At 40.3% G+C, this 22774-nt stretch overlaps 2 protein-coding genes across 10 annotated transcripts in view; one reads left to right on the top strand and one right to left on the bottom strand.

The window, feature by feature from the left end:
- Positions 1–12838, bottom strand: part of CEP170 (centrosomal protein 170) — a 106695-nt gene extending 93857 nt beyond the window's left edge. For 3 of the 7 annotated variants that reach the window (XM_086743953.1, XM_086743954.1, XM_086743955.1), the window contains exon 1: positions 12552–12838. The gene's annotated coding sequence lies outside the window, so the exon portion shown is untranslated. Of the gene's footprint in view, positions 1–5040; positions 5111–12551 lie in introns of those variants that run through there. The other 4 variants (XM_086743951.1, XM_086743957.1, XM_086743956.1 and 1 more) reach the window with 2 other exon arrangements.
- A 432-nt stretch (positions 12839–13270) lies between these two features.
- The window catches only part of SDCCAG8 (SHH signaling and ciliogenesis regulator SDCCAG8), a 115286-nt gene continuing 105782 nt past the window's right edge, over positions 13271–22774 (top strand). For all 3 annotated transcript variants that reach the window (XM_086745275.1, XM_086745274.1, XM_086745273.1), the window contains exon 1: positions 13271–13515. In XM_086745275.1, coding sequence (XP_086601401.1) covers positions 13449–13515 — 67 coding nt within the window. In that variant the 5' untranslated portion in view covers positions 13271–13448. The remainder of the gene's footprint in view (positions 13516–22774) is intronic.

The following is a 22774-nucleotide window of genomic DNA, read 5'->3' as shown; positions in this document are numbered from 1 at the left end:
CAGTATTAAGAATTTAGCAAGATATAAAGCAGGGTAAGGCATCTGCAGAAACAACAGGAATACTCATGGTTTTAATGATTAATAAGATTTATTGCAAATATTTTAAACCAGTCTGTAATTAGTACCTAGCAAATGGCCTCCCAGGAGAGAAGCTATTCCACATTTACTTCAGTGCCTACTCCCTCCTTTCCTGTATGCAGTCAACAAACAGGAATATAGCTACCAGTATGGTGAGTTTTACTTCTATTTCTTATATTATCTCTTATTTCTAAATGTGATCAGTTACATGTGAAACTGTCACAAAAAACTTTTAGAATTAACACACACAGTGAGTATGCAGCTTGACATTTTTATGCAAGGACTTGTTTGAGCAGGTGTATTACAACCCCTCAAAGTAAATCACAATCAGAAGCCCTCATTGCTATGTAAGCAGAATATTTTCAGGTGGACCTTTATAAGCTGGTTTAAGAACGACTGGTGACTTAAACTTGATTTGGTACAACATTAGCATATGCTTTGCAGAAAATCTTGTTAAGTTCAAAACACTTGGAGACCACTGGAAAATGCTTTTATTAGTATCATACTATAAATATCTTTAAGGCTATTAAAGGCTATTCAATGTCTTCAAAGAGACAGAAATCTGGAATTCAAGTAGTTCTATGGGAGGAAACCTATCTAGATTTTCCTTCGGAAGTTCAATAATTTTGTTTCCTTAAAAAAAAAAATAGAAAAGGAAGAGATGTGAAAGGGAAGGTTATGCGGGAAGAGCTCTCAACTCTTAGGAGTACCACTCATAGGAAGTGGTACTATAACCCTATCCACAAAAAGGGATCGAGTCATCCCTTTCATTGGCACTTTAGTGAACAAGTTTTGTTTTTTGTTTCTTTAAGAACGATGCACAGTTACTACAGAAGTTACTCATTTTATGTCTCCAACAAAAAGATTTGACTGGGAACTCGGTTATGCTCAGCCACACAAAAAGTAAAAAGTACATTAAGCAACACTAACCATGCTGCTGCAATAGAGAAAGACTCTTCTGGTTTACCAAAAGTATTTTAAATGATTTTAACATGGAACTAAATATGGATAAAAGCATAAGAAGTTCGTTAAGACAGATCATAGTCAGTTCCCTTTTTAAAGGCTGGAACAATTCACATCCTCTGTTCTTTAAATTACGTTTCCATGGTATAAAAATTATCCCTATTGCTACTCACTGAGTAACACTTCTGGTAGTTTAATAAATAACACCTAACACCTTAGAGTAAATTAGTGCTGCATTTCTATGTTTGTTTATTTTGCCTTGGCTCTTCCTGGACTTTATTTCCCGAGTATTTCCTACTGAAAAGATAGTAATTATTTATTTAGTACATGGTCACATACAAGACTAATATTAATATCTTGCTTAATCTAAAATAGGCCAGTTGTAACCTTCATTTTATTTCCCCAGATATATTTGTAAATGCATATTTCCCACTTCAAGCAAAACAGTGTATTTTTTAAACAAATTATTTATGTTTTTTAAACTGTATTCTCCTTCTACCAAACAGTAATTAAAACTCTAACTGAAACTATTTTTAGTTGTGTGAGGAAGCACAGCTTAAGCAGCCACTCTTTTTCCAGCAATCACTCCTCCTAACAGCAAGCTTTAGAGAGCTGGAGATTTCAGAGATACAAAGCTCCTAAGAGTTTTGGCAGAATGGAGAGCTGAGCAGAACAAGTTCAAAAGAGGAAGTCCATCATGTCACTGGCAGAAACACTGCGCTACAAGTTGGACAGTTCCCAGCTCCTTACAGCCTGCTGGCTGACCAGTGCTCACGCGGCTCCTCCGTGCTCCGCCTTTGCAGGATATTTACCATTCAGGTTATTTTCCTCACAGAATATTGCTGGCTCTCAACCAGCAAGAGAGACCACATGTGGATGCTGAGGTTCAGCACAGTTTGCGATGTAGGACACATCCCTGAGAAATCAGACATTACCTGTTCACCTGCATGTTTTTCTCCTCATTTTATCTTAATAAGATTGCTTTATTTTGAATCAAAACCAAAGTGCTTTCCTAACATTCCCAGAAATTTGGAAGTGCTTTTTTCCCTTTAGCTTTGGATGTGCATGCCATGTACTATTACAAGCTCGAGGGAGAGAGAGAAGATAGAAACACATTCTCTATAATTGGTCCACAAGATGAACAGGTTGAGGGCAATCCTATCCACGCACACCATTTTTAATAGAATGAGTGCATTCTCATGGTATTGTGAGTACAAACACAAAAGCACCATAATGGATTAAACAGAAAATGTTTCAATAATAAAGGTCCAACCACGTCAGCCAATACATCCATAAAAGTCAAGCTCTATATTTAGGAACAGCTGCTCTAGAACATACCAGTAATTACCAATTTGCAATCTTCTGTAGACACAAAGACAGCTGAAATTTAAAAGAATACTGAATAATTATGACAAAACAATTATCCTTTATTATTTGTATTTTAACTCTAAGTAGTAAGAAAAACTCTTAAGAACAACAGAGCTATGAGCTCTATGAACAACAAACAGAGGATTGACTTTCACTCCCACTTCCTCCTCATGTTCAAAGTGCTTTCCAGATGTTTTTGCAAGTTTGGTTCAGAGAGAAAGAAAACACATTTATTTTCAAATTTATTTCCAAATCCTCCACAACTTTTAGTATCCGAAAAGGTGATAAAATTCCAGCGTATACATTGTATTCAGAATTTATAATGAGACTGGAGCAACCTTTGCCCAAAGTTTTACTGGCTGAAATTGTGCATACACAGTTCCACTGCAGCAAACCTCAACTAGCCCACTTTGTGTGAAGTGCCCTGTGTTCCTTGCACATGCCACACAGTACGAGTTACTATGGAAAGTTAACAGATACAAAGCTAGTACATACAGTACCCTGTCAGAAATTGCTTGTGCATCCAGAACTTCACCATATTGACTTATTTTTAACCTTAGTATTGAAGACTTAACTGACAGGCAAACGAGCAGTTTATACTCATCATATAAATGCTAAATGGAAAAAGCTGCGGTTCTACATCAGTCAAAGACAGTCTCACTGCTGCTGGGATCCCAACTCTCTCAGCCTGTGCCAGCCACAAAGTCCTGACTACTCCCTTTCCCTTGGCTGGAGGACTCATGTGGCCGTGCAGCTGAGCTGAGCTATTTCAGCATGTTCAACTAGCGACAGACTAACTCTTGCCATCTTCTCCACTTCCATAAACAAATGAATGGTTCCCAGAAGCTAACAAACAGTAATCTAGCACCTAAGCAAAAGGAATGGGGCTGCGCAGCCAGGGGTGGGAGAGAAGGGAAGAACAGGGCAGGAGCAGGACACCCAGCAGCCAGTTCTGCTTAGGCTGCTGTGAGAACACAGGTCAATTACACCAAATCCACCTAAGCCTCACAGGACTTCTTATATTTAGCCAGGTCTATTGTAACTGTAAGAAATATTAATAATTACTATTAAAGTAGTTTTTAATATTTACCCATTACAGATTTAAACTTTTTAAAAGTTTCAGTGTATATTTCAATTTTTTTTTCACTTGTCCTAACTGTTCTTTATAACACATCAAATCCAATGATCAAATCTTTAGTCTCTCCCCTCATGATACATTAATGCAGTCTTTCTTCTAAATCTGCCTTAGATCGGTGACCCCAAATGTAAGTACCTTGAAAATAAATAAGTAAAAATTCCTATGGAAATAACTATACAAATAAAACAACACATAGACATCTTTGAATATATATTAACGCCATGGAATTGTCCCCCAAAAAGTGCAATATATAAAAACAACCAAGCATAATGCTTTTCTTGGTTTTGGAATGAAACTACACCAGAGGAAAGACATATGAAACAAGGGAACTCAAGGATCTTAATCTGCTAAACCTCATCTTCTCTCAAAGTGTTGTTTGAAGTAATTTTATGAATGGCACTAAAAGTAACAGTATGTTTGGGTTTTGTTTTGTGTTTCTTTGTTCTGTTTGGGTTTTTTTTTGTTTTGTTTTTTTTTTGGTTTGTTTTTTGTTTGTTTGTTTGGTTGAGTTTTTTTACTAAATCAAAGGTTTCAACTCAGCAAGGAATGACTCAGGACTTCCTGGTTCACTGTCATGTGATACTGATGTTCCAGCAGGTTTGGTTTTGTTTTGGGTTTTTTTTGTTGTTGTTGTTGGTTTTGTTTGTTTTTTTTTTTTTTTGACTACCACCTTACAAAGGACTACTATCTGCTATAGGCTACCCAGACAAGATCAAAATAAAAATGAATCCACTTTGTCAGACATTTAAGTAAATATCCAGTAATACTAACCGGACCAACTGAAAATGGTTACCGTATAGGGTACATAAACCAGGTAAATAGACTTAGAGACCATGAAAGCAATGTCAGAAGCTCTAGCAGAAAAAAAAACCCATTCCTGCTTCTTAACAAACTAGGATCAAGGCATGATGAATAAAGACTTTAAAACATTTCTACTACGGGCAGGTACTGAAATGTGATTCAGACATCAGGAACTGAAGCTGCTGGATAATTTAGTTCTTAGTTCTGTTACAAACACTGACCTCCTCAAAGCCAGTAACCAAGCAGCATAATCTTGAAAGAAACCAATGCAAACCAGATTCGGGAATATCAGTTTGCCCTAAATGGGGAAAGCTGACTGTTGCTATTTGCAGTTTCAGCACCGCAACACCTAAACACACTTAACTTTGACACCTGAAGCTGCCAATACAGTATGCTAAAGAAAATGCCATTGGGCGACAAAAATGGAAAAAAGCAAAGAGGTGAGTTTGTTTAAGGAAAGCTAGAAAAAAATACACGTGTAGTATGAAAGACAATTATAAGCAATTTAGAAGTTACAAATACTGAAGATACATACATTTATTCTAGGAAAAAAAGAAAAAGACACTATCAGATAACGCTAAGCTCTAGAGTTCCTACAGCAAGCTAAAGAATATAGTGCAATAGCATTACATTGGGCCTTGCACTGTTGTGTGAAAACAGATCCTGCCATACGTAGAAGTTGTCTGCAGTACCTGAAGATTCACTGACTTCACCAAGACCTGGGACAGACAGACAACTTAGCCAGGCTCAAGGAAGTAAAAAATAAAACTCTGAATGAGAAAAAAAAGCCAATGAAACAAACAGGGTATGAAGATTCAGCACAAAATAAATTCCATGTGGCAAACTACAATTAATGGAAATGACAATACATTTTCTGCTATGGCTACCTTGTTTCAAATATAGTTATTGCCAAACTTGAAAAAAAAAAAAAAAGCCAAAAAACCATGTTTGTGACATCTCTAGACTTTCAAGTGATTGACTCAAGCTATGCCCAAGCTTAAGTTCAGCCTGGCACTTCTGTGTGTGAATGTATTTTTCCATTATTGGCCATTCTTACTTGTTTGGGATGTTTTGTTTCGGTTTTAGTACTTATTCTTTTTTGCAATACACCTACTGGCTATATCCAGCTACTCCTTTTCACTAATTCCAGTTCTCTGCCAGCAACATTATCTTTCTTACTGTTCTCCAATTAGGAAAAAAACTGAAGAGAACAAAGCCACACACTACTGTCTACAGAACAGGAAGAAAAAGTAAAAAAAAAATTGCATGTCCATCAGAAGCCTCCAGGTAGCTCCTGATAAAACAAGTTGACACAGTTCTCTAAATTAGGAATCCGTTTTCAGCAGGTAAAAAACAGCCACAACATTTCCATTCTTCAACTGGCATTTCAGACCTTTAAGAATTTGTCTCTTTTTTATATGCTACATTATATATATTATCTGTAGGACTGACATTTGCCATGCACTTGTACCTCTCAAAAGAACACTCCGTAAGAAAAAGTTACATATAGGATTCCTTGCAACATATTAGGACTGCAACTAGCCTAAAAAGAGATCACAAGGTGTATTTAGAAGGTGATGAATTAAGATTTGATTAATTAAAAATATGCTACAGAATTTGTGATCCAAATAGTAACAGTTAAAACTAAAAACATTTGTTTTAAACAAACAAGCATGAATTATGACAGACTTAGAACTAATTAATTTCACTAAGGTTGCTAAAAATTCAAGTCAGCGCAGACTTCACCAAAATAAAGCCACTACCCAATTATCTCCAATATGGCACAATAAAATAAGTACTGTGATGTTTAAAGGATTATTAGAGTGTGATGACTGAGCAGTATTTGAAAGAAAAATAGTTTTTGAATAAGACCTTTTATTACATTTATCAGCAAAACCTGTATCAAGCACAAAACGACCAGAGAGGGCACAATCATCTGTAACAGGAAAATACTGTAGCGGTTCCGTAATTCTTGTATCAACCAGTTGCTATCATTCTTCAAAACTCTTTGCTAGCCCAAAAGCTATCAAAAAGAAGTTACGGGATCTCAGCATTTCTTCAACAGATTCCTGAATAATCCTTGCTTTCAATTAAAAAAAAAAAGTTTGTAATAGCCAGTTTCACAGTCAACATAAAGCTAAAATTCAAGCTGTGTGTTTGACTTGTGAATCACCTCAAAACACAGTTCTTACAGGAAGAGTTTGACTCTCATATTATACGACTATAGCCTTTGGAAACCAAGTACAATAATAAGAAAATATGATAATTTAAAGAAACAGGAGATGGATGAGCAGAAATGTAATCTTCATTAACCTCACAAACCCGGAGTGGCTTTTTTGTAATAACAAAAATTAAGCTAGTATAGAGCTGAACATGTATGAGAAATGAAGATCTGAAAAATATAAAAGGCCATTTTTATTGAATAGCCTTTTCAAGACATAGCTGAAGAAATGCAGATCAAGTGGAAGGAATAATCCTTAATAGAAACTATACCTCACTCAAAAGTTCCAAGCAGAAAATAGACGGAGATTAGCAATTAGCAGAAAATACCATATACGCTTACATCTTTCCTATCTCTCCCTTGACACCAGGTTATAGCTATTCTTGGAGAAAAAATACTGGGTTTGCATGTTTGCATCAGACCAAAGGTCTATTTATACAGCCATTCTTACATTTTCAGGAAAACTCCAAAGGAAAAAAAAAAAGTTAAGTAAAATGACAATATTACCTATTAAGTGTCTTCTATTAAGTAAATTAAATTATAGAATTAAGTAGAGTAATTCCTCACACCAAGGTTCCTGTGATGACAGAGTTCTATAGCGCTAAATCATCAGTCATGGGGAGGGCAGTGGGGGAGAAGGTAAGATCAATGAAAGAAAAAAATGTACGCTCACAAGAAAACAGAAAAGGTATCACGACATTCCAACTTCCTGCATTTTTCTTCCTAATCTTGAAATGTAATCCACAATGAGAAGACAAATAAGAGATAATTGAAAAGCCTCTGGTTTTAAACATAGAATAGAATGCATATTTAGATTGCCAAATATTTGGAATTCAATAGGAAGATCAACAAAATTATTTAAGCATGTAATTTTGAAGGAAAAGTCATAAGTACATCCGATTTAATGCATTCAGTGTATTGCTACTTTCAGACCTTAATTATTAGCTAATGCATTGATTACAAGCTCTCCATGCAATGTCACAGCTGAAGACTAATAAAATACCCTGTGCACAAAGAAACATCTTGGAGATGCCAGGGAGCGGCACCACTTCTGTTATTATTGCTCTGAAAAGCTTAATAATTGCAGTTCTTCCTGGAAAGAAAGAAAACTAGCAGAACAAGGCTCTCATGTGGAATGAGGTACAAAATGAGATGAGATCTGGAAAGCCCATCACACATACTTTAGAAGATTCAGCTATTTATCAAGGAAGATACTCTCAGTTTCATGGAAAACATCAGAATATAAAACATTTTAGTTAACAAGAATGGAAACAAGTAAACAGCCAACCCTATTACAAAAACATCAATCTTTGCAACAAAGACGGCAGGACAAACTGAACATGCTAGACTCTAAGAGAGTTGCAGTTGTTGGACCTGAATCAGCTCACTGGGCCCACCAGTGGATGAAGTGCGAGCTCTGAAAAGCATCTAGCTAAGGAAAAAAAAAAAAAATCTATTAAGAGGAGAAAAAGAAAAGGCCAAACAAAGTTGACAAATATGTCAAGTTCACATTGGAAAAAACTGTCACATTTTGTTGAGTATCCTATGCAGGGGCTGAAAAGATAGAAGATGCTTTGTATATCTGAATATATGAATAAAATCAATTTCTCTAAACGCATACCAAATAGCACTTTTCTACAACTGACAAAAATCACACACTTCAAAACTAGTAAGTAGTCAAGGAAAAAAAAATGGCGAAAATATTACAGCCTTAAGTTCTGAGAAAGAGAAGATACCAATAGTAGTCTGGCACAAAAATCCTGCTTTTCCTTGTTGAAAGGCCACACCACTTAACAGACCCACTTCTCGTTCCTCTTTTCATCTCTGCTTTGCAGAAAAACATCTTTTTTATCCAGTGATATGTTCTGAATGCTTAGTCTGTGGCTGCAGACATTTTACATATAAAGGACAGTATTAAAGCCTAACAATAACAACAAAACCAGTATCTTAATTATTTTGTTTTCTTGGATTTATACATAACCCACCCCCTTTCTGACCACAGTAGTCTACAGTGGCACAGGGGATAGCCAGATAGGCCAGCTAAGCAGACCAAATGTATCTTTGCTACTGGAAAAGGGAGTATTCCCTTCTTGCAGGCTGGATACTGCTGTCCCCATTCTGTATACCTGCTCTGGCACTCATCTGACCAAACAATAAGATAATTCAATTTGCTAACCCAAAGGAGGAGAGAAAAAAAAAAATCAGACAAAACAAAAAGAAAATAAATAGTTTTCTGCTGGGTTAGTCAAGTGAATTAACTTCTCATGTACTTAGAAAAGTACCAGAACCACTGCAACAGAGGAGTATAGCCATGCTGCACCAAAACCAGAGGAGAGAGAGTAACTGGGAATATTCCATGCAGAAGCACTAAGATATGAGAACCGCTAGTCAGTCTCTTTAACATTCATCTACTCACAGATTTACCTTTTATCCACCATCTGAGAGCCTGCGTGATACATTTCAACTGAGACGCAGTCTCATTTCAACAGACGCAGCACTGAGTACTTTCCCAAACACAGGTCTCCCTCTTTGAAGTCCAATTATGTCATCTATCTCCTAAAACATCTCTGTGAATCCTATTTGAAACTTTTGGGACAATCTGCTTTTGACATAATACATGATAAATATACATAAATATTAATTTAAAATATATATATATTTTTTAAGGTCAAACAAAATTTTAACTAAAAAGGTCATTCTAACTACAAATGCACCTGTAAAATAAAACCAGCCTCCCAGCTTTTTGGGGGTACAGTCAGAACAACTAAACTACAACAGTGAACCAAGTATTTGCAATTTATTTCAATATTTTTATGCAGACAGATACACAAAGTTGTTTAAACAAGCAGTTCATACTCTCTTCCTATCCTAATTTGCTTGTGTTATGTTACAGTTTAAGTCACATGATCACATATTATTTTTCCCCAAGACATCTGCCTCATGCAATGCACTGGACGGACTCTGATGCAGGGAAACATTAGCACTGTGCACTGAAGGAAGCTGCTCTCTGTAGACCACTCCATTGAAAAAGTATAGATGTGCAATGATCAATATTAGAATGGAAGAAATGCAGGCCTCGGTAAGAGCACTGTAAACCTCACAGGCAATGAAAGATCCCCACAGGCTCACTTAGCATGGTGAAGATGCGCATCTTAGAAAAGATACGCGTATCTAACTCTAGCTCCCAGCTAGCAACTTGGAAGCTCCATCTCCCCCATAACAAAGAATTGTCTTTTCTCAAATTTCAAAGAGTCTCCTGGTCACAACCACATCAATTTTTACTACATTATGTAGTATGCTCTTCAAAGAGGGAGAAATGCATGCCACTGTGTCCTTTTACCACCTCACAAGTGCTAGAAACAGACAGGATAGTATCTGCAAGGAAATTCTGCTATCTGCACAGACTGAATGCCCGACTCCTCTGTTCAAAATTTTCTAAAGGAAAATCAGAATTTCACATATTTTCTTGGCTTTCTAGCTAAAGTAAAACCAATCTGTTTTTCCTCAGTTACATTTTGCCTACAAAGCTAAGAAATGCAGTGCTAACATGGAAACTGTCTTTTTAGGAGACTCAAGGAGATACTAGAGTATCAATGTATATTAAACAAATACCTTTTTCCTGCATTTGCAAGAACTGGAAATGGTACTTCAAAATCAATTTCTGCAGCTACTCATGCCTCAGGTTTCATTCCAGTCATTCAAGGAAGCTTCCTAGCTCCCACCTGCAAGTGAACATAGACTTTTCTAGTTCACTTTCATAACCCAATTCTGTTCTGGCTTGAACACTATCAACAGAACTCTTAAAGAAATCCGCCTGTCAAGTCCGTTACAGCTGATGAAGCACAACATAGCAAGAACCCATTCTTCTTTGCAAAAGTCAGTCAGAATAGATATAGGAAGCAGTCACCTGTCAAAAAAAAAAATGCAGTACCATGATAAAGTAAGTTTGGTAACAATTTTTATGTTAGACTGTTTCTCTTAAAAGAATTAAAGAAAACATTTTTTTATTTGATCCATTACAAATAACCTTTAGATTCTTCAGATTTTGACAAAATTCTGTGTATCCTCAGCTACACTCGTCTCTATTCAGCCAGCCTTCCTGATTTCCCTCAGACAAAAAAAAAAAAAAAGCCAACAACAGCAACAACAAAACTTTTACATGAAAGTGACAAAGCATTTAAAAAGCAAATAATCAGAGTGCAGGGAGATTCTTTGTGGTATATATAGTTAGCTTTTTCCCCCCTATTAAAAAAAAAATAAAGTTGAGGAGCTTCTTTACTAACAGAGTTCAGTCCCAGTAAGATAGATTTCTCAGCATCTGGACATAAGGTAATTCCCAGAGGAAGTTAATCATAGGAAGTCACAGCATATTTAATCATGCCTCAGTGCAGTTGACAAGAACTGTCCCGTCCCACATATTTTACACAGGCAAACTCAGGGCCAAGAACACTGTCACAATGTCTTGAATGGCATTCCAAAGGAGAAAAGATGATCATCGCAGTGCTAGAACAGGCTTCACTCTTTCAAAGTAGCTAAATATTTTATGAGCACCTTTGCTTCCACAGGGAAAAAAAATAATCTCTTCAAAGTGCAGATCAGTGGATGCTATCTGTAATGTTTTGTCATAAGAACGCAATTCTCGTGCATCTTCAGCTTATCACCATAGCATCTACATCTCATTTTTTTTTTTTCCATCGAGCCGTAAGAACAGACGCACTAAGTGTCAGCTCGTCTTAAAAAAAAACACCTAAAATAACGCCGCGAAGGCCGGTAACCGGCGCCCGCCATCCCCAGCCCCGTCCCCCGCCGGCCGCCCTCGTCCGGTCCCCACACCCGCTACACGCGGCCACCGCGCGCGAGCCTCGCCCAACCGCCGCCGCGCGCGGGAAGAGGCGCGAGCGCCCCTGCCCTCCTCCGGCGCCCCGCACGCTGGGGCTGCGGGAAGGCAGCCGGAGCGGGGGCGGCCCCCGGCCCTCCTCGCCCCTCCCGCCGGCAGCAGGCGGAGGAGGGCTCCGCCGCCCGCCTCGACGCCAGCTTCCTCTGCTGCAGAGCTCTGCCTGCGCGAAAACCGCCGCCATCGGGTTTTTGTTCGCTGGGTAACCCGTTCGCTTCCACGCCAGACAGACAAAGTGGGCCCGGCGCTGCCTCTCGCCACCGCGAACAACAAAGGTTATTTTGTGTTTTCCCCGGGAAGAGCCTCAATACAGAAAAGAACACGCCTTCAGGAGAATATTTTTGAATGCAGAAGACCCGCCTCGTTGGGTGAAAATACGCAATGAAAGGCAAAACCAACAGATTTTCTCCGTCGTTCTTCTTAGGAGACGTTATTTTAAGGTGGGGGCGGGGGGGAACAACGCCTGACAAATGAATGGCATCTCTGATTTTTAAATCTGGAGAAACACGCCACCTCCAGCCCCGGGGCAGTTTGTGAAATAGGGGGCAACCGAAGAAAAAAAAAAAAAAACCAGAACAAAAACAAACCCCAAATTAAACCCCTCTGGAAACGTCCGCTCGAATCACGGAAATCCGCCAGCGGGAGGGGGAAGGCAGGCGGCGAAGCCCCGGTGCCCGCGCCGCGGGTGGGTGTGCCGGCGGCGGGGTCTCCGGCCAGCGGGGCGGAAAGGGGCAGGGAGACGCGGGCAGCAGCGGGATCTGGTAGCGCCGTCCGCATCCAGTCTGCGCCGCAGCCCCCCGCTGCCGGCCCCGTCGCACTTACAAGGGGAAAGGAAGGCGGGGGCGCAGAGGAGCCTCCGGACCTAGCGGGGACGGGGGAAGGGGAGCGGGGCTGCGCCCAGACCGCGCTACCGCCCCCTCCGCCGGCCGCAGCCCCAGCCGCACAGCGCCGGGGCCCGACGGGCGAGGGCCGCCGGACACAATAGGCAGCGGGCGGATGGCGGGGCGGACAAACGGCGCGACCCCAGCCCCTCTCCCCGTCACGGCTCCCGCCCGACCCGCGGCCGAGTCGGCAGCATCCTCACTCACCCCTCCGAGGAGGCTCGCTGCGCCGGGGAGGGGCCGTCCCTGGTGGTGATACCGCTGCCGGTGCTCACTGAGCCGGCATCCCCGCGGGGCGGGGGCGGGGCGCTCCGGTCGATGTCCCTCTGGCAACGGCTCCAACGTTATTCCCTGCACATAGCGGCTAACGGGCAGAGCGGGGCACGGCACTGCGCAGGCGCCGCCCGAGCTCACACAATACGGGGGAGGGGAGTCGGGGGAGGCCAGTACGCAGGCGTCCAGGGCCGAGCGGCGGAGGAGGCGAGCTGCGCCTGCGCCAGCTCCAGACAATAGCTTTCTCCTCTCCGACCGCCGGGGCTACCACTGCGCACGCGCCGGAGTAGGCGGCGGCTGGCGGTGAACACAGCCCCCGCTACCATCCCCCTCGGCCGTGACTGGACCTGCGCGATACCCGGCCGCTGCGGGCCGGGGGACGTAGGCGGAAGAGCTGCGCTGCACTGCGCGCAGGCGCGAACGCAGCCGCAACCCGCAACAAAGGGGAAAGAAGTGGCTGAGGCCGTCCTCCTCCCGCTGCGGGTGGTGGGCGGCTGGTGGGGACTCCACTTCCCAAGGCGCCCAGCGCGGCGCGCTGCATGCTGGGTCCTGTAGTTTTGTAGCCGGCGGGCGTGGCGGCTCCGCGGCGTTGCCACGCTCAGCTGCGGCCGGGGGGGGGGTGGTGAGGCCGGTGACGGGTAGCAACGGCAGGTAGCAACGGCCGACGCTGAGGAGCGGGCGGGCGTCTCCTCACGCACTGTGGGAGTTGTGGTTCTTCCGGGAGCCTGCGGCGGTCGCGGAGCGCGGGAAGGCAGAGCTGGTCGAACTGCTGCTGTTCCCCAGTGCTGCGGGGCAGCGCCCGCTGCTTCCCCGGGAGCCGACGGCCGCCTCATGCGGGCACCCCGCCGGGAGCCCGCCCTGGAGGAGTCCCTGGAGCGGTACCAGAGGCGCCTCCGAGGTGAGCGGGCACCGCCGCGGCAGAGCGGCGCGGGGTGACGGGCGGGCTGCCTCTCCCGCCGGCCGCTCTCGCTTCGGCCGCTGCCCGGTTGTGCTGGAAGGTTCCGCCGCCCCTCGACTGTCCCCTACCGCGCTGCGGGCCCGGTGTGCGCTGCTGGGGGGGTGCGGAGCCGGGGGGCGCGGGGGCCGGGCCGTCCCGTCCCAGGCTCGCCCCGCTGTCAGCGCGGCTGGCGGCGAGAGAGAAGTTGTTTCTGGTCCTCGCTGAGCCCGGGCGCGGGTGCGGGTAAAACGGACACAAGTAGTTGTCTGATCGTAACTTGACTTTGATAGGGCTGCTGCCTGTTTTGGTGGGTCTTCCTTTGGCTCATGTAAGGATTTTAGCTGTCATTAGAACGTCAAATGCTAGACGTGGTAAGGAGGAGGGTGCAAATACATTCTAACCAGAGTGATTAGTTCCCATGTCATAAACTGTTTTCATACCTGCCGTCTTATCCAAGAAGCATTGTATACAGCCTGAGTGAGACCACGTTAATCTCTCCGTCTGTGACACCTGGGCTTTACCAGCCTTCAGACTGTCTCGTGACTAGTCGAAGCGTGTGTCCAAATTCTTTAGAAAGCCAGTAGATATTTTGTGGGTATGTCACCCGACTTGACACAAAAAGTTGTATTCAGGACACAGTGCCCCCGTGTTACGTGTTGTGACACTAGTGAATTAAATATATAGTTGTGATATAGGAAATGTCATTGCCATTAGGTATTTTTAACATAGCTGCTTGATATTTGATTCTTAGCAAGTATTTTGTATTTCCTTCTCAAAATAGCGTCAGTTTTTTCCACTGAGGATGGATTTTATTTGTTCCAGAAGACAGAACTTTGAATAATCATCTCTGTTTACTTCTGTAAATTAAGTGGGCATGTAGATGCTGCTTGACACTTGTAGGTAGAACAGTTAAAATGTTACCAGAGTATCTCTTAAAATGTGTAGAGTTCCCTTTGTGTTGTGTAAAAACAATGAATAAAACACTATGAATGGCCATATATAGACACATATAAGGTAGTCTTAGTACTGTATCATGCTTCCTTCTTCTGTGGATGAGTATGGAAAATGATTAGATAATTTTCATATACTAGATTTGGGCTTTCATGGAGCAAAGTGTTTCTGCTATGACTTTTACTGAGAAAGGAGGAGTGATTGCTACTGCACTAGTACGAGCTCAGCCAATATGTTGACAATTTGGTGTATTTCACAGGACATTTTTAGAGTGCTTGTGATTATCTTTCATCTAGAATAATACTTTAGGCCTGTTTGCTTGCTTTTATGCAGATCTGGGAAGGGCCTAAGCTGTTACTGAAATATTTTATAAATTCATATTCTCCTTCTGTGATACCTCAGTGGTTGACCTGCCTTTTTATTTTAGGCAATGAAGGCCAGTCAGCGCTGACATTTTGGATTACTGGCAAGTCCAAAAGGTAGCATGCAGGCAGTGGAGAGGGCAGATTTCTTCTGTTCATCCACATCTAAGGAGATGTGGAGGGAGACGTGATGGTGTCTTAAATTCTGGAGTGCACAGGCAGCATGCTGTGCTCAACATCCATCCTGCTGGGATGTCCAGCCACTGTTGGATACAGTGGTTATGTTGAGCTGCCTGGACTCCCTGCAGAATGCACTGTTCTCGGCTTCCTTAGGCGGCAACAGCAGGTGAATCCAAAGACCTTTGGTCTCCAAGCCTGCTATATATTCCCACAATTTCAGGATGCTTAATATTTCTTTATGTAGATGTTCCTGTGTATGTGTAGTTTGGTAAGCTTAGTAAGGACTTTATAGTTCATTCCTTGATTCAGACCAGGTTTATCATGAAAATATGCTTCTGTAGCATTTTGCAACAGAGCTCCAATCTTTCTGATTTTTGTTTTAGGCTCTTTGTGCATTTGAAATGTTCCAATGGAATTTCTCTTTCAACTATAAAACCGGTTGGAGTGCTTGGGGACTGTCACGTATATGATGCCTTCATAGTTATGACAAACTTTTAGGCTTTTGATATGTGAAATTTTGAAGCATGCCTTTGTACCAAATTGCCTGGACATTGTAAGTGACCTCTCTAACTCTTTTGTATCTTTGCAGGGCTTTTCTCAATAATTTTGCATCTTAGGCTGTTTACATGTGTATAGGACTACTCTTAGAGCCCACTGCATCAAATGACTGGATGCATGTATGCTGTTTGTACAACCTATTTTCATTTTATCTGCTTCTGACTCAAACCCCTTACATTGGATCCATTATACTTTTTAAATAATTTCAGAACATGACCTTCTGCTGATTGTTTTCTTTCCCATTGTGGAAAACATAGACTTTTTCCATACAATGCAAAGATAAGTTTGATTTCGTACATCCACGGGTGCCTCTCCGTCAGTAGATAGCAATAGGGTGTGATCACAAACATAGCTCCAATGTAGAGCAATATCACATAAGCTCCATTATATTACTCAATGAGCCTCTTTATTTCTCAGTGATGCATAATTTTTAATTCCTTTGACCTGTACAGCATTTGACTTCACGTCATTACCACTACTGTTAGGAATTTACTGTAGGACATACAGATCATTGTCACTCCTGAAGTTGTCAAACCTTATTCTTTACCTGTTTTTCTTATATAGTTATGCAGCTTGACATTTTTCTCCAAACTCAGATCATTTCTGTCATCTGGATTCTGGAATTTCAGGTGGTGTGCCTTGGGCATTATCTGATGTTTTTGAAATACAGCATTTTTAAACTGCCTGTAATTCTTGGTATTATCTGGACCCAGGTTGATATGTGGCAACAGGTTATCATCCCCCATGCTGGAGATGAGAGGAATCATTTTACAGCCTTATTCAGTTTGATGTAAGTTCTCTGAGAGTAATCAATTACTTCAGTGCAGCGTTCTTTGTTGTAAAGGGAGATCCCTCAGAAGACTGGCACACAGGGAGCCCAGGTGTTCAGTAAACTGAGTCTAATGGCCAGAGGACAGAAAGCCAGACCAAAAACCCTATGACATAACTGATCTTTGAGCCCAACAGAGACGTTCTGATGGAATAACAAAGGCCCTGTAACAGGACTTTTCCTGAACAGTGTAGACTTTATATAATGAAAATCTTTAATGTTGTGTGTAATACAGAGTTTAGAGGTTGCTATTTGTACAGTTGGGGTTATTAGGTTACTGTGTAAGCTTCAGCACAACTGAGGATCGTTTGAAATGGTCTCAAAGTCTTTAGGAGATAATAACATTTCTAATAAAAAGTTGTTCTCAAGGGAATAGAGGTATTTTGTAAAGGGCATAAGTGCTGTGCTGTAGTATTCACGTTAGTAACTGAAAATTGGCAGGCTTAGTGTGAATATCCAGTGTGCCTTCCACTACACCAGTGCCAAGAGCAAAGCGTGATCATTTCCTGCTACTTCCCCTTTTCTCCCAACAGCAGTGATTATATGAAGATGACTATTTAGAGCTCACTTCTTGGTTTCTAGCATTCACCTGGATCCTTGGACAGTGAACTGTTCAGTTATTTTCTTATGTTGAGTTTTCTGCCTGTTTAGTAAGCAGCACTGGCTCACTTTTGTGCCAGAGGAGGAGCAAAGGAGGGGAAGACCGTCCTTTTTAGGTACCCTAAGAAAATGTGGAAATTGTGTTCTGTATTCCACTGCATTACTAAGTAGAGTGTCCTGTGTAATTTCAGAGAATGAAGATGCAAGCTGTAAGAGAAACAGATGAAAATATAAGACTTCTAAAAATAAAGCTTAATTTTATGGCTGCTTTATGTGACTGCAGAAATAAAGTAGGAGAGATGTGAAGTCAAGCTGTCCTAAGAAAAATGAGTGTGTGGCCCAGTTACCAGCTGTCCAAGTTAGCTGTGACACTGAAGCAGCTAAGAATTAAATTGTAAATGGTAATCTACAGTTGTAAATTTTTGGCTTAGGCTTTTCATGTTTATTTGGCAATTGTTTCTGGGTATTTTCCTGAACAGAGCACATAAAATTCGTTTAAAGGTGGAGAATCTGTAAGAAGGAACTGGGAAATGCTTGAAGTTTCTCACATGTGAGGGTCTCTAGACCTTAGGCATGTGCTTTATGCTCTGCAGAAAGGACTGGTTTAGGAACTCGTGACGATGAATACTGCAGCTCCGGAGAACAGTTTCCTCTTAAAGGATGGTAATTTGGTAAAGGTGTGTTGAAAACCACTTATTTCTCATGTAGTGCAAAGCAACTATGAAGACCAAGGAACCAATTCAAATGGATACATGATTTATTATTTTGAAACATCTCAGTGTTAAGCACATCTTGGAACTTTCTGAGCCCTGGCTGATGAACAGCCTGGTATCACTCATTGTTATTGTTGAGTGTTTACATGTATAATCCTAGCAGCATAGGTAGGAACTGATAGGCAGTCTCAGAGCTGGCGTGTAGCATGTTAGTAGCGTGGTAGCATACCTGTGTTTGGCAGCCAGGAAAGAATAGCTGCATATCAGAATGGTAAGTGAAGAAAATTACAAGACTGCGCAAAACACGATAAAAACTTACAAGCAAATTCTCAGTTCCAGTATTTTTAAGCAATTATTTGACTGAAATACTACTGCAGAAGAGGTACATGATGTACTGTTTTAGATTTCTAAGTGTCAATAGAAACAAAGTCAAAGTTGATACACTTCTGGACAATGAAGTTTTCTTGAACATTGTTCTGTTTTCACTATAACTGGTCTCATTGTCAGTTTTGTCAGTTACTGTTTCACATAAATTCTGCAGTGTTTTGTTTTTTTTTTCAGACCTACAAGATCAGTGTAATTCCTTATTCTCTAACTTTCTAGGACTGTTTTCTGATTGGGACCCATGGGATATCAGCAAGTGACCTGTTTGTTGAATTTATAGCCAGTAACTTTTAGTTATTGTCCTGTAAATGTTACTAGAACTGGACTATTGTCTTAGGGCAACTTTTTCATACAGTTGTAGTTTTGTTTTCTTCAATTTATGTTGCTTAACACAGCAACACCAGTTGGAGTTATTTTACGTGTCTTTCAGGAAATTCTGTTGTTTTGCATGGTTGATTCCTTTGCTAAGTTCTCCATTAGCTCCCAGAGTATTTTCTGTGGCATTTTTGAGTTCATGAATGAGGTAGCTTTGGTGCTTTCATTTAAAGGAGTGCTCTTTATAGACAATCTTGGGCAATGCCTGAAAAAACATCTTTTGTTTAGGCAGTACAAACATGGTTCAATGCTTTCTCTGTATTTTCTGTTTTCACTTCAGTGGCAACTTGCTCTTACAATGATTTTTTTTATCCCCCCCCCAACCGATTACTGCTTTGGAAATACAGCTACCTCTTCCATGCTATATTTTACTTCAGAGTGCCCTGACTCTAGCTGCTTTTTTTTTTTTTTTTTTTTTATTTGACTAGTTGAATGGATCTATAAGGTGTCTCTAATGTAAAAAAATATGTTCTTGCTCAACAGTAGTAGTGACATTCCCATATTAAAAAACTTCTATCAATTGTATTTATACAAAGATATTTCTCTGGAAAAAGGATACCTATTCTATATTTTCAGGGAGATTTTGTAGTTAAAGTGAGTGCAGAAAATAACCAGAGTTATTAATGCTTCTTTCAGGACAAAGTAATATCTTTATTCAGCAAGAAGAGTATATTGTATGTGCTTTTTGAACATTGATTGCTGTTTCAGTCAGGGCCCTATTGGTTTTGTCTAAAGGATTATGCTTAACTGAACTTAATCTGGTCAAAAGTTGCATTCACATTTAAATGAATTGAGGGATAGGAATATCTTTATACCTAGAATGGTATGGCCTTGATCCCAGGTTAGGATTGCTGTTTGCCTCTGTGTCTGAAATAATAAGCAGTAATGTATTTCTTTCTGTTAGGTGTTTGATCGGCTGTGTCATTGTTAAGGCATTGTTAAGTTATCTGCCTGTCTCTCGTGGCAAATACTGCCTGTGATTTATACGTGATAGTTGACAACTTGACAGCACTTTTGTGGAGCAGTTGCTTTTTTTTTTTATGTATCAGGTTTGATCCATCGGGTTTTGTTGCTAGCTTGCCATTTTTCATAATTGTCTCGGATCCTTTAAACACTGGAAACCAAAGAGCTTTATAGTAAATAAATTTTGGTTTTTGAAGTTTTAGTCTAGATAAGTCCAATTTCATTTATATCCTCAGCTGTTCCTATTGGAAATAACACATCAGTGAAATTTGGTCATACAACACCAACATACATTTGGATTTTATTCATAAAGTCATGTTAAGATGTAGAAAAGAAAGATGCCGATTGAATCTTAGGTATGCAGATCACGATACTGCACATGAGCAGTTTTCTGCAATATGTTTTTACTGAGGCCCTGTTTCTATAAAGTGTACTATATTACAGTAGATATTATATTAATTGAAAAAGTTAGGTTGAATATGTGAGCACTTAAAAATTAATTACTTCTAAATTCATTACAAAATTATATTGTCTTTAAGCAAAGGTTCGTTGGTGTCCAATACTTTGCATGCACAGAGGTCTTCTACTTCTTTCATATTTAAAAAGATAATTTTTTTTTTGCATTGGCAGAAACAACAAATGTAACCTTTCCTCTCAGTAATGCATCTTCTTTAATCCTAATGCCCAAAATGATGTCCCTTATTTAGGAAAAAAAAAAAGTTATAATGTACTTATTCCCTTTTACACATCCAATTCAACTCTTACTGAAGTAAATGTTAGCTCTTCGGTGTCTAATGAATGTAAAGACAGACCATCAGAAACTCCTTACTCCCAGATTCCCAGCAGCAACTTTTGTAATTTGAAAATTGGTGGACTTTTGAGAAACTTTGGCAAATATTTGATGACGCTTTCAAAAATGTGGTGACATTGATTCCAGAAGCAGGAAAGTGTAGTCAAGAAAAGCAGGCGTCAGTGTACCATGGATAATGGTTTTAATATGTTTCACTACTACTGCCCAGTATATTTGTGCAAGAAGAGGACACAGTGTAAGAAGATCTCCTTAAGAAGTTCTCTTTGAGGATAAAGTTGTAGCTTGGAGTTCAGAAGCAGTAACATAGTGAGAGAAGTTCTAGGAAAATCTGTTTAGGGGCCTGGTTTGTTTTGGTTTGTTCTTCGCTGGCTTTGGAGCAAATATCGACACTCGGGTTCTCTGACAGAGGTCTACAGAGAATGTGAAAAAGAAGGAATTTTATTGCTGTCAGATGACACACCACATAATAATTTAACTGGCATTGAACACTTCTTGGCCAGAACTAGTTGCAACATAGTTTGCTAAATATTTAAACTATTGCATCAGCAAGATACTCATACCATTTCTCAATTAGCTCTCCCACCCTCATAGCATCCTAGAATGCTCGAGAATGGATGAATAGCTACAGTATGCCAATAGAAAGATATTTGACCTAAACTCCTCTTTTTTTTATGTCATTGCCTTGTGAATTGTATTTGGGTTTATTAGAATAAATGATGACTATTTAAAATGTGCTTTTTATGTCTTCTTTTACATTAACTTTGTTAAAAGATGGAATACCAGAAAATCAAAAGAGGTGATGTGAGTCATCTTATGGCTGGGCTTTAAAAATAAGTGCTGAGAGGAGATTAATAGGTCAGAAATGGGTCAGGTTTTTATTAAAAAGTAGCATTGCTAAAAAGTGAGTGATGGCTGGCATACTGGACTGAGAACTGTGTTCTTAAACATAATGGTTTTTGGAGGGTATTTGTATTTCATAATCTATTAGTAAGTTACAACCAAGCAGAGAAAAAGACTGAAAAGAATTCTGAAAACTGTTACAGTGTGGAAAAAAATCAATTTCCCAACTTCAGTCAAGATTATCTGAACTTGAAAAAGATACCTAAAGTGAAGGCAGAAATGCATATCTAGCTTGTGTTCTCTGACTTGAACTGCTATTCGCCTTTCCATTTGGAAGACAGGAGCTATTGATGTTTGTAACCAGCAGCATATGTTATACTCTGAGACATGTCTTCTGAATTCTACCTAGCAAATACTGAACTGGGATTATTTTTTTAAGCTTATTTTGCCAATGAGAAAAAATATTTTCAGTTAGTTATTTGTGCACCATATCCATTTACACATTACAAATGTGAAAATAAGTGAAGGATGTGTGCTGGAAAGCTTGCCATTTTTGCAGTTGTAGCAGTTGCTCCAATAAAAGATGTTACCTTTATAAGCTTTGTCTCACAAGAGTGAAATTTTGTGGGCATTTATACCTAAATGTTTCATATGCAGTAGTCCTAGGGGAGAATAACCTTCCAAAGAATTCAGGGCTAAATGAAGAAAATAGCTATTATTTTATGTTTCTGAAAGTCAAGTAAGGTTTTGAGAGTGTGAGTTTTTGTTTTGTTTTACATTAGAAATAACTGTTAACTATTAATGCAACTTTTCTGATTCAGGGTAGTTTCGACTGGTGGTCACAAATGACTGTGGCATTACTTTGGAGAAGCGTAAAAGAAACATGTCTCCATATATTCCTGATAAAGTGGCTGTGAGTCGTGATGGAGGACTGTCTCACCAAGCATGCATGCTCTGTGACTGATGGATGGGTCATTTTCTTGGTTCACTTGGTCTTACAGTAGAACCTAGAGATCCTGCTTTGAACCTTGCATAAAGCCATACTGCTTAGGTTACTACTTAGTCTTTTCTAATTAGAATGTACGTTGCTTAAAGGGAAGATAAATGAAATACTCATCTCCCTTTACCCGAAGGCAGTTGAAAGAAAGAAGTTGTGAGTTGCCTGAGGTCGTACGATGTGAACTAGAGGTATTATCTAAAACCAAGCCTGTATCTTCTGGCTCCCAATCTCATTGTCATATCTCAGTTGCAAATCTCTCAATTTTTTTTTTCTGGCATATTGGAAATGTTCAACTGTGTCAGAGTGATATGGCATTTATGATTGAAAAGTTTTTGATTTTTATTAAGTCAACTGAATCAAATAAAAAAATTCAAAAGGAATATAAGAAAAAATATATTGAAAAGAAGAGAAGATCGTTACTGTATCACCTTTCAGTAAGTCAGTTCTTGAAAGGGTTCGTAAAAATGTCGGTATTTTTCTGGAAAGAGGTGGTTTTTTGGCTGTTTTCTTTTTTTTCCAGAATGATGAATGTTGTTATTTATTTTTTCCCACTTATTCAGCAGTCATTGATCTTTATTTAATTACTATTTTATGTTGGCTCAGTTTGAGTTTTTACTTCATTTATTCAGATATTTTTTTTTAGTTGTGCTATAC

This window comes from Chlamydotis macqueenii, chromosome 3 (genome assembly GCF_036417535.1).
Source record: "Chlamydotis macqueenii isolate bChlMac1 chromosome 3, bChlMac1.mat, whole genome shotgun sequence".
Classification (NCBI taxonomy): domain Eukaryota; kingdom Metazoa; phylum Chordata; class Aves; order Otidiformes; family Otididae; genus Chlamydotis; species Chlamydotis macqueenii.
This window is presented reverse-complemented; position numbering and strand designations above follow the sequence as displayed.